This window comes from Penaeus vannamei, chromosome 13, assembly GCF_042767895.1.
Source record: "Penaeus vannamei isolate JL-2024 chromosome 13, ASM4276789v1, whole genome shotgun sequence".
NCBI classification, from domain to species: domain Eukaryota; kingdom Metazoa; phylum Arthropoda; class Malacostraca; order Decapoda; family Penaeidae; genus Penaeus; species Penaeus vannamei.
Genome location: NC_091561.1, coordinates 1,651,855 through 1,664,354, shown reverse-complemented (window position 1 = coordinate 1,664,354; position 12,500 = coordinate 1,651,855). Strand labels below are relative to the sequence as shown.

Below are 12,500 nucleotides of genomic sequence, written 5' to 3'. Positions count from 1 at the left end.
GGAGGGGATGAGAGGTAGTGGGAGTGAGAGGGAGAGGGGGGGGAAGGAGAAAGAGGAAGGAGAGAGGGAGAGGGGATGAGAAAAAGAGAGGGAGAGGATGAGAAGGAGAGAGGGAGAGGAAGTGGGAAGGAGAAGGAGAGAGAGGGAGGGGGAAAGGAGGAGAGGGAGCGGGAGAAGACAGAGAAAGAGAGGGAGAAGGAGAAGGGGGAGAGGGAGAGGAAGGAGAAGGAGGAGAAAGAAAGGGAGAAGAAGGAGAGGGAGAGGGTGAAGGAGAAAGAGAGAAAGAGCAAGAGAAAAAAAGATGCAAAGTCATACTAAAAAGACATAAATCATGAACAATAAAAAACGCGAAAAGCGCAGAGATCCCCCCCCTTTTCACAAACGCCATTTTGCCAACAAACTCTAGCCAACCTGACCCCAAAATGTCGCGCATAAACAGGCAAGGAATAACCGTCTCTCCCGCTTTGTTGCTTGACAGTGTCTTGACCCGAACGCCAGATGAACTGCTTGAGGACCTGATACTCGTGGACGATGCGAGCGATGACCGTAAGTATGAGTGACTGCACGCCTTATACCTTGTGGTATCAGTTTGTATATAGAGATATGTATATTTTTTATTTTTTTATTTAGTTTTTTGTTTTTCTCTTTTTTCTTTCTTTTTTTCTTTTTTCTTTTTTTGTTTTTGTCTTGTTTTTTCTCTTTTCTTTTTTTTTTTTTTTCTTTCATTTTTTGGTTTGGGTTTTTAGAATATACTTTTTTTTTAAGATATTAAGATCTATAGTTTTTAAAGATGTTCGAAGTTATTTTATGAATATGTATATATATTTATGTCATTTTTTATGCATATATTTAGTTATATATTTATTTTTTAGGTTGATAGCTTAGTTTTGTTATCAGTAAAGATTTTTGTGCCGATTATTAACATAATCTGTTGTTTTTTATTGTTGCTGTTGTTATGATTTTTGTTATTATTACTATTTAAGAAAGCTTCAATTAAAACAACAAAAGGGGTTCAATGACGTTTTATAACACAGAAACGAAAGTTAAAATAAGAAAATCGTTGAATATACTTTACATCCAAGTCAGTCAGTTTTATCGGCCTTGGAAGATCGCACCAACATGCCACAAAGGGAGTTTAGAATATGACTCTTAAGGAAATCAGTCTCTATTGATTTATATATATATATATATATATATATATATATATATATATATATATATATATATATATATATATATATATATATTTTGCGACTGAAAGATATATCTAAAAGATATATTCTGTTTAGTGGTTTAGTGGTTTTCCTTTCGAGAATAATTTACCCTTCTTTGATTCGTATTATTGTTATTATCATCATCATTATCATTATTATTATTATTACCTTTATTATTATTGTTATTATTATTATTATTATTATTATTATTATTATTATTGTTATTGTTATCATCATCATTATTATTATTATCATCATTATTATCATTATTGTTATCATCATTATTATTAATATTTTTGTCAATATTATGATTATCATTATTATTATTATTATTATTGTTTTTATACTCATTTTTATAACTTCTACTATTATTATTATTATTATTATTATTATTATCATTATCATTATCATTATTATTATTATTATTATTATTATTATTATTATTATTATTATTATTATTATCATCATCATCATCATCACCATTATCATTATTATTATTAGTAGTAGTAGTTTTATTACTTTTCTTCCTTTTTTGTTTCTATTCATTTTTTATTTGTTTATTTTCTTGTATTTTAGACGATGGAAATTTGTTTCGAAATAAGTGATATACATGCATGTGTTATATATTATTCATTATTTATTTATTTGTTTGTCTTTATTCATATGTGCATTTATTTATAGCATTATCCATTTATTTATGTATTTATTCATTTATTTTGTTTTTTTACTTTTTATTAATTTCATTCTCGCATATATTTCTTTATCATTGTATTTTATTCATTCAGTCATCTAATTGTTAATTTATTTATGCATCTGTTTATTTACTCATCCGTACATACCATCCTATTTACTCATATATAAGGAATACATTTTCTTTATTTTTTTTCTTACAATTTCAGCTCAAGACGGACAGCTTCTCGCCGGGTTGCCAAAAGTGCGGGTGTTGAGGAATGACCAGAGACAAGGTACGGTGTTAAGGGAAAGAGGGAAGGGAAATAGATGGATGGATGGGTGGGTGGAGGGGTGGATGGATGGTTGGTTGGGTGGGTGGGTGGATGGGTGGAGGGGTGGGTGGGTGGGTGGAGGAGTGGGTGGGTGGGTGGAGGGATGGGTGGGTGGGTGGAGGGATGGGTGGATGGATGGAGGGATGGGTGGATGGATGGATGGATGGATGGTTGGTTGGATGGATGAATAGATGGTTGGATGGATAGATGGATGGATAGAGAGAGAGAGAGGGAGGGAGGGAGATGGATAGATTAGATTAGAAGGTGATGGTAAGGAAAGGAAGAAGGAGGAGAAGTAAAGTAAGGAAATGAGGGAAGGATAATAGATAGATAGATAGGTAGATAGATAGATAGGTAAGATTAATAGATGATGGTACGGAAAGGGGAAATAGAAGTACTGGCAGAGGTATAAGGAACGACTAGAGACAATAAAGAGGGAAGGATAATATATAGAAAGATAGATAATAAAATTAGTAGGTGATGGTAAGAATAAAAGGAAGGAGAGGAAGTAGTGAAAGAGGTAAGAAAGATGGGAAAAAGGGAATTAGAAAAATGATATAAGATTAGTAGATGAAATTAAGGAGAATTGAAGGAGAAGTATTGAAAGAGACAAGAAAGATGGAAATAAAGGGAATTAGAAAATTAAATAACTAGAAGGAAGAAGGAATGGGTGATAAAAAGGAGAAATAGAGAGAGGTAGGAAAGATGAGAATAAAGATAGAGAAAAAAAAAACTGAAAATTATGTAGATATATAAACTGAAATAGTGATAATAAAATTAGGAGATGGAAATAAGATAAATGTACGAATAAGAAGTAGTGAAGGATAGAAGTAGGGAGATACGAAAAACGAGAATAAAGATGGAGAAAAAGGAAATAGAATTAGTAGGTGAAAATCAGTAAACGGAAAGAAGATAAAAGGGAGAAGAAGTGAAAGGCAGGAAAGATGAGAATAAAGACGAAAGAAATAGAAAAGGGAATGAAAATAAATTCGAATCATTCATTGAAAATAAAGAAAAGAGAAGACATGAAAGCGAGAGAAGGAAAAATGCGAATAAAGATAGAGTGAAATAAGAAGGGAGAGAAAAAATAGATGAAGTAGTTTCATGAAAACAAAAATAAAAGAGAATTAATGAAAGAGGGAAGTAGGAGTAAGTAAGAAAAAAATAAATATAGAAAGAAGAAGAAGAAGGATTAAAAGAAGAAACTAAGAATTGAAATAAAGATAAAAGAAAATTAAAAGAAAAAAACTCATGAAAGGGGAATATAAGTGAAAAATACGAAAAAAATACAAAAAAACGAGAAAAAATGCATTAAAAGAAGAAAAAAGAGGGGGAGGGATTTAAGAACGAATGAGAGGGAACAAGAGGTATCTTAAGGAAGCTGAGAGCGCTGAGGGGCTGAAAGAGGGAGCCAAGGAGAAGAGGGGAGAGAGGGAAGAGAGAGAGAGGTGAGAGAAAGTGAGGGGGGGCGCTGGAGAGGAAGACAAACACCCAGAGACAGCGATTGGGAAAGTTTTGAATAAAGACTGAAGGGAAAGGGGACGGGAGAGAGAGAGGGAGGGAGGATAAAGGGTGGGGGAAGAGGGAGGGTAAGAATGAGGGGAGAGGGAGGGTAAAAGTGAGGGGAGAGAGAGAGAGGGGGGGAGGATAAAGGGTGGGGGGGAGAGGGAGGGTAAAAGTGAGGGGAAGGGAGGATAAGAATGAGGCGAGAAGGGGGATAAGGGTGAGGGGAGAGGGAGGGTAAAAGTGAGGGGAGAGGGAGGGTAAAAGTGAGGGGAGAGGGAGGGTAAAAGTGAGGGGAGAGGGAGGGTAAAAGTGAGGGGAGAGGGAGGGTAAAAGTGAGGGGAGAGGGAGGGTAAAAGTGAGGGGAGAGGGAGGGTTAAAGTGTAGGGAGAGGGAGGGTAAAAGTGAGGGGAGAGGGGGGTAAAAGTGAGGGGAGAGGGGGGTAAAAGTGAGGGGAGAGGGAGGGTTAAAGTGAAGGGATATGGAGGGTAAAAGTGAGGGGAGAGGGAGGGTAAAAGTGAGGGGAGAAGGAGGGGAAAAGTGAGAGGAGAGGAAGGGTAAAAGTGAGGGGAGAGGGAGGGTAAAAGTGAGGGGAGAGGGAGGGTTAAAGTGAAGGGAGAGGGAGGGTAAAAGTGAGGAGAGAGGGGGGTAAAAGTGAGGGGAGAGGGGGTAAAAGTGAGGGGAGAGGGAGGGTAAAAGTGAGGGGAGAGGGAGGGTAAAAGTGAGGGGAGAGGGAGGGTAAAAGTGAGAGGAGAGGGAGGGTAAAAGTGAGGGGAGAGGGAGAGTAAAAGTGAGGGGAGAGGGAGGGTAAAAGTGAAGGGAGAGGGAGGGTAAAAGTGAGGGGAGAGGGAGGGTAAATATGAGGAGAGGGAGGGTAAATATGAGGAGAGGGAGGGTATAAGTGAGAGGAGAGGGAGGGTAAAAGTGAAGGGAGAGGGAGGGTAAAAGTGAGGGGAGAGGGAGGGTAAAGTGAAGGGAGAGGGAGGGTAAAAGTGAGGGGAGAGGGAGGGTAAAAGTGAGGGGAGAGGGAGGGTAAAAGTGAGGGGAGAGGGAGGGTAAAAGTGAGGAGAGAGGGAGGGTAAAAGTGAGGGGAGAGGGAGGGTTAAAGTGAAGGGAGAGGGAGGGTAAAAGTGAGGAGAGAGGGGGGTAAAAGTGAGGGGAGAGGGAGGGTAAAAGTGAGGGGATGGGGATAAGGATGAGGGGAGAGGGGGTTGAAGGTGAAGGGAGAGGGGGAAATGGTGAAATAAATGGGATAAGGGGGAGGGTAGGGAGAAGTTGAGGGAGGGAGGGATAAAAGTTAAGAATGAGGGGAAGGAGGAAGGGTGAAGGGAAGGGAGGAAGAAATTAGGTGGATAAGGGCCAGAGAGGAGGGGGTTGTGGGGAATGGAGGAAGGGAGAAATAAGGAGGAGGGAATTGAGGGTAAGGGGGAGAAAGACAGGAAGGAAAGGGTGGAGGGAGAGGAGAGAGAAGGAAGATGAAAGCGAAGAGAGTAGAAGGGGACAACGAAGAGGAGAAGGAAGAGGGTGTATAAGGCAGGAAGAGCAACGAAGAGTAGAAGGACAAAGAGAATGGGAAAAGGAGGAGAAGAAAAGGGGAAGTAGGAGAAGAAGAGCGAAGGGAGACAGAAGAAAAGGGCAAGAGAAAGGAGGGAAGAGGAGATAACACGATGAGAGAAAGAGAGATGAACGAAGGCTTAGAAAGAAAAAAAGTAAAATAAAAAGAGATAAGAAATGAGATCGGCCATTATACGATTTATATGAGGAAAAATGAGAAAACTTGAAATTGATGAGGAAGGAGAGAGCAATCACTTATGAGGAGATGACAATATGGAGATTCATATCGGTCTTGCATTTAGTGAGGGGAATGAGGCGAGGAGAAGAAAAGAGGGGAAATTGAGTAGATTCATGTCATTGGTGTATGTGCTTTTATTATTCGTGTATGTCGTTATTATCATCATCATCACGATCACTTATCATTAGTGTAATTGTTATTACTGTCTGTCTCTATGATTATCATTATTATCATCCTCATCATTATCATCACGATCGCTATCTTTAAGTATAATCATTATCACTATCTATCTATTATTGTCATCATCTAACTTTCTGTCATTTTATCATTATGACATTATCATCATCATTACCACTTATTACCACCACCCTCACTGTCATTATATCACCATCACCACCCTCACCATCAACATCGTCATTGTCGTCGTCGTCGTTATCATCATCACCATCAGTCATCGTCATCATCATCATCATCATCATCATCATTATTTTCACCACCACCACCCCCCACACAACCGCCTCTCACCCTCTCCCTCTCCGCCCAGGTCTTATCAGGTCAAGGGTCAGAGGCGCCGACGCGAGCCAGGGCGAGACCATCTTCTTCCTCGACTCCCACTGCGAGGTCAATCAGGGTTGGGCCGTCCCCTTGTTGGAGGTCCTCAGGCAGGTGAGGTCAAGCGGCAGTTTCTAGGTGGTGGTTGTGTGTAGTGCATTGTGTGTTGGATGTAAGAGGTTGTATGTAGAATATTGTATGCTGTGTATTGTATATTGTATATGATATGTTGTATAAAGCATATTGTATATTGTATATGATATGTTGTATAAAGCATATTGTATATTGTATATGATATGTTGTATAAAGCATATTGTATATTGTATATGATATGTTGTATATTGTATATGATATGTTGTATATTGTATATGATATGTTGTATATTGTATATGATATGTTGTATACTATATATAATATGTTGTATACTATATATAATATGTTGTATATAGTATATGATATGTTGTATATAGTATATTGTTTATAGAATATTGTATATTGTATATGCTATGCTGTATATAGTATATTGTATATATTATTTAGCATGTAGTATATAGTATGTAGGAAAGGTATAAGTGAGAATGATTATATTCGCAGTATAAGAGATTCATTCTCATTCAGGCATTTTCTACATTTGTCAACATGATAAATATAGAATATATTACATAGTATATAGTGTACATCACATTGCAGTCAGTATAAGGTATGTAGCATATAATACATAGTATATAGCACATAACACATAGCATATAGTCTATAGTATATAGTACAAGCAAATTAAGATGTTCATGATGTTATTGTTATGTTGTTATTGATGTTAACTTACCGAGGCCAGGTTAGTTCACAGGGTTTTACTTAAACCATTGATTTGTGATTTTAAATTAAACTTCATCATTATCTGAGCTAAGGAAGGTCATCCTGAAATAAAGTCTCATCTGGAATCTAGAATTTCGTTGATAATTCTATTGCCAGCGATATCTAAAATAGCCCAGGTAATGGAATCGTCAAAAAAAATAAGTTGGGGTCCTGACTTTATGTTTATTATCATTATAATTTTGTATTGTCCCTTGTGTCTTTTCTCTAACAAATAAATTCAATGGGTTATTTTCGAAGCAAGGTCAGAAATCTGAATGCAGGCTTTTAAAGATCGGCTGCGTCTTCTAGAATTGTCTTTGATGTTGTTGTCGGGTGTATATTATCATTATTTTATCGTGTGGAATTTATTGGGAGGCAAAGTGTTATTCTGGGAGCATTCCTTTGTGTGTCTGGTGCGTGGTTGGGGTTAGTGTGGCTTGGCTTGTTTGGGGGGGAAGTGTCTGGGTTAATAGCTTCAGGTTTAGAAGACTAGGTTTCTGTTTTTCGCGGTCGTGCGGGAGGGTGTGGTGGGGTGTGGAGGAAGAAGGAATACACACGCATACACATGTATATTCACATCTTCATCCACGAGCGCACACGAACACATACACACACGCACACACGTACGCACACGCACGCACGCACGCACACACGTACGCACACGCACACACGTACGCACACGCACACACGTACGCACACGCACGCACGTACGCACACACACACACACACACACACACACACACACACACACACACACACACACACACACACACACACACACACACACACACACACACACACCAATCCATCCATCTATCCACCCACACAAACACACACTGGCAATATTCTTCATTCCGAAACACCTTCACATTGCTCACATTAGGACAGGCGTTTGCACAGCACTATTTACAGGTCAGTCGAGGTACTCACTCCCAGAAAACAATACATGATTTACGACCGGCTGGCAAACACCTACCTGTTTACCCTCCGTACGACAGTGTTCCCAGAGCCAGCCACACGGGGCACATCGAGTACCCCCATAACGACGTCTTTTCCGCGGTTCTGGCAGCGCACGACCGTCGTTTAATGAACTGTTATTGGTTAAATTATCGCGATAGGAAATGCTTTCGAGTTGGTGTTGTTTTGAAGCTGGGTGGAAATGTTTCATAAGAGAGGGAGAGGGAAAGGAGGAAGAGAGGGAGGAGGGGAGGGAGAGAGTGGAGGAGTAGGAGTAGGAGTAAGAGTAAGAGTAAGAGTAAGAGTAAGAGTAAGAGTAAGAGTAAGAGTAAGAGAGAGCGAGAGAGAGAGAGAGAGAGAGAGAGAGAGAGAGAGAGAGAGAGAGAGAGAGAGAGAGAGAGAGAGAGAGAGAGAGAGAGAGAGAGAGAGAGAGAGAGAGAGAGAAACGGGTAACGAGGACAGAGAGACAAATTGCTAAGTCGAAAAGCCAAGGATACAGACAACCGAACAGGTGGACATGAGTCATTAATATCAAGCATTCTTTTTTTCCTCATAGGACTTACTACATGTATCAAGCTGGCGTATACCTTTCCCAGGTATGAACACAGATTTGAAGCAATTAGGGAGATTAGAATCTGAACCATGCATCACTTAGACTGAACAGAGTTAGAACATTTTTTTTCTTCTCATTGACAACAAAAAGCAAAAAAAAAAAACGAGTGACAAAAAAAAAGAAAAAAAAAAACGTCAGTTCCTGCAAGCAAATTCCACGCAGAGACTATATTGCATAGAGTCCTTGGTGCTTTGGGTGACTGCTCGATTCAGATACAGTGAACGATTTCTTTTTGAAGTTTTACTGTCAGAGAGGAGGGGAATGTGAGAGACACGCGCGTCCAAGCACACATACATACATACATACATACATACATACACACAGCGGAAGGGACGAATACCCATATACACATAGATAAATAGCCCGTAGTACCCATGAACCCACCCTCAAGGAACCCACCAATCCACCCCTAACCCACTAACCCAAGTCTCCCACGAAATCCACTCCATGTAACCCGCGATCCAACCCCCACGTAACCCACCAACCCACCAATCAACCATAAATAACCCACTAACCAAGGAACCTATAAACCCACCCCACGTAACCCAAGTAACGCACGAAACCCACTGCAAGTAACCCACCAATCGAAGTAATCTACGAACCCCCTCACGTAACTCAAATAACCCACGAACCCACCCCACGTAACCCACTCCACGTAACCCACCAACCCACCCGTGCACAGAAGTCCCCGTGTCTCTCCTCATCTGTTCCTCGTGCTGCCTCCTTTGCCCTCTCTCCTTGTTGACGTTCCGGATACAGAACTCTGAAGGGGATCAGCTGTTTCCCCCTTTCTTCCAAACGTTTTAGAACTATTTTTAGGGGTTTCTCTTTTCCGAACGTTTCAGAGTAATTTTTGGGGTTGATTTCTCTTTTCCAAACGTTTTGTAGCCTTTTTTAGGGTTGATTTCTTCTAAACGTTTTGTGGCCTTTTTTTAGGATTGATTTCTTTCTTCTAAACGTTTTCTATGCTACTTTTTAGGGTTGATTTCTCTTCCAAACGTTTTATGGCTATTTTTTGTGGTTGATTTCTCTTCCAAAGTTTTTTTTGCTAGTTTTTAGGGTGGATTTCTCTCTTTCAAACGTTTTAGAGCCATTTTTTGGGTTGATTTATCTTCCAAACGTTTTAGAGCTATTTTTAGGGTTGATTTCGCTTCCAAAAGTTTATGGCCATTTTAGGGATTGATTTCATTCTTCCAAACGTTTTCTTTTTTACTGCTTTTTAGGGTTGATTTCTTTTTTCAAGGTTTTATTGCCACCTTTAAGTGTTGATTTCTTCCAAACGTTTTAGAGCCACTTTTGGGGTTGATTTGTTTCTTCCAAACGTTTTAGAGCCATATTTTAGGGTTGATGTCTTTCTTTTATTGCCAATTTTAGCTTTGATTTCTTTCGTCCACCATATTTTAAATATGGTCTTCCAATCGTTTTATTGTCACTTGATTTATTTCATCCAAGATTTTTTTGGGTTGATTTTTTTATCTTCTTTTATTGTTACTTTTTAGGGCTGATTTCTTGCTTTCATTTCGAGGTTGTGTTGCTGTTTTTGTTTGTTTCTTTAATTTGTGTTTTTGTGGTGCTTTTTATTTTTCATTTTCATTTTCATTTTTTTTATGTTTACGTTTTAGGGTTGGTTTCTTGCGTTATTTATTTATTTTTTTTTTTTTAGCTTTGTTGTTGGTCTGTTAATGTTTTTGCATTTTTTCTTTTTTCCGATTTTTTTCTGTTTTTTTTTTTCATTTTCTGGTTATTCAGTTTTTTGGCTGTTTTTTTTTTCTTTTATTTGATTATTTTTCTATATAGTTTTGTTCGATTTTCCTCTTTCCAGATATTTAATAGTTTTCAAGGCTGATTTCTGGCTTGCTTTTTTTTTAGTTTATTCGTTTTCTTCCTTTTATGTTTTTATTTTTAAAGATTCATACGTTCATCATCCGATTTATCAAATTTTTATTTACTTATTTTCATTCTTACCTTTTTTATTGCTATTTTGTTTGTTATTCTATGTTTTCAAAGTGGGCTGTTGAAGAATTTAGGCTCCTAGTTATATTATTGTATATATTGTATTAAGCAGTATATAATATATTCAGTAAGTATATATTATATTATCCAGTATATATTATATAAAGTAAGTATATATCATGTAAAGTAAGTATATATTACATTAAGCAGTACATATTATATTAAGTAAGTATATATTATATTAGGACAAGACAGACAGCCAGAAACAGGCACAGACATAGACAGACAGACAGACAGACAAGCAATAAGACAGACAACTAGTGTTCATTGCAACGACTGCAGAAAAAAAATTATTGAACATCACAGTGATAGAAATTATCGACTATATCTCTGCCAGGAATAATTAAGAGTCTAAAACGGTCAGAATAATATCTTACACTTTGATGATATTAGTTAATTTGATTATTGTGTGTTTTTCTCTCTCTCTCTGACAGGAATTTCGTTAGGCTTGCGCACATGAGACCCGTGGCCTTTGGTTCATTTTCTGTTGGAGTTCTGGGAATAAAACGTGGTTGGGAAGTTGGGTGTGTTGTGTCTGTGTTTTGGATACACGCACACGCACACGTATATTCATCTATCTATTTGTGTGTCTGGGGGTGGGGTGAGAGTGTGGGTGTGAATGTGTCTGTGTCTGTATGAATGCGTGTACGTCAGTGTGTGTTTGCGTCCAGGTTTCCTGTTTTCCCAACTTGCCAGGGTAAACTCATCCATAAAAACCTCATTTACTCGATCGCCTAAAAGCTTAGGGCCAAAGCGATCCATTGTTCGAAAAAAATGATGGTTGCTCGCATGTTAATCAGTATTATGTTTCGAATAATTTTTTGCTGGGTATTTTACATAAGCTCTCCATGTGTGTGTGCGATGGTTGAAGAATAAATATGCAGTAGTTTTTTTTTGCTGATAATAAAATATGTGGCAAAGGAATTTTTTGGGGGTAATTTTCATTTGTAATGCTCTTGGACTAATAGTTAATACATGGCAGATTCTAGGTAAAAATTAATGTTTATATGCATGACATTAAAGGGAGGGGGGTTAATGAATATATGTGGTGCTGATGTTAATGATGAGTTATATCAATAATGAGGATCATAGTATCTAACAACAGTTGCTAACAATAAATGTAGTACTTATTATCACAGGTAAGACAGCCTGACAAGAATTCGGTAACTGATTATGTTGTCATGATAGTCATTTTCCATTTATTTGTGTACGTGTATACATATATATATATATATATATATATATATATATATATATATATATATATATATATATACAAAGGAAAAAGAGAGGGGGACGGAGGGAGAGAGAGAGGGAAAGGGAGGGAGGGAGAGAGAGAGAGAGAGGGAAAGGGAGGGAGGGAGGGAGAGAGAGAGGGAAAGGTAGGGAGGAAGAGAATGAAAGGGAGGGATGAAGAAAGCATTCCTGACGCAGTGAATAAAAAAAGATCAGATATCGGAAGAAGCCCCAATAACCAAACAATCAACAACGGCCTTTAAACTCCTCCCTCCGCCTCTGAACGAGTGCCAGGTCAGACAGGCACTTGCACATCGACCTTTTCCTTGCAGCGGTTGACCTCGTCGTTTTGGGTCACTCCCTCACCTCCTCCACACCCAAACGGAATCTCTTGCAGTTGATTCAGTGTCATGGTTATTTCTCTGGGCTTCCACAGCGGGGTTAGTGTGGTAACGACGGCGAAACAGGCGCGGGATTGTCGTAGTTGGCGCACTTGGCTCGTTCTCTGCCATTTGCGTGGTCGTCGTTTTGCTTTATATGTCTGTGTATCTGTCTGTTTGATTATCTGTTTATCTGTCTTTCTGTCTGTCTATTCATCTGTCTGTTTATCTCTCTGTCTATTCATCTGTCTGTTTATCTGTCTGTTTCTTTCTCTCTCTATTCATCTGTTTGTTTATCTCTCTGTCTGTTTGTATATTTATCTCTGTCTGATCTGTCTGACTGTCTGTCTATCTGTTTATTTATCCATCTATCTATCTATGTCT

General features: G+C 38.5%; 1 protein-coding gene across 2 annotated transcripts in view; it reads left to right on the top strand.

The window, feature by feature from the left end:
* The window catches only part of LOC113817198 (polypeptide N-acetylgalactosaminyltransferase 14), a 41,195-nt gene that overhangs the window by 8,806 nt on the left and 19,889 nt on the right, over positions 1-12,500 (top strand). For both annotated transcript variants that reach the window (XM_070128635.1, XM_070128634.1), the window contains exons 4-6: positions 479-546; positions 2,114-2,179; positions 6,058-6,179. In XM_070128635.1, the coding sequence (XP_069984736.1) occupies positions 479-546; positions 2,114-2,179; positions 6,058-6,179 (256 nt within the window). The remainder of the gene's footprint in view (positions 1-478; positions 547-2,113; positions 2,180-6,057; positions 6,180-12,500) is intronic.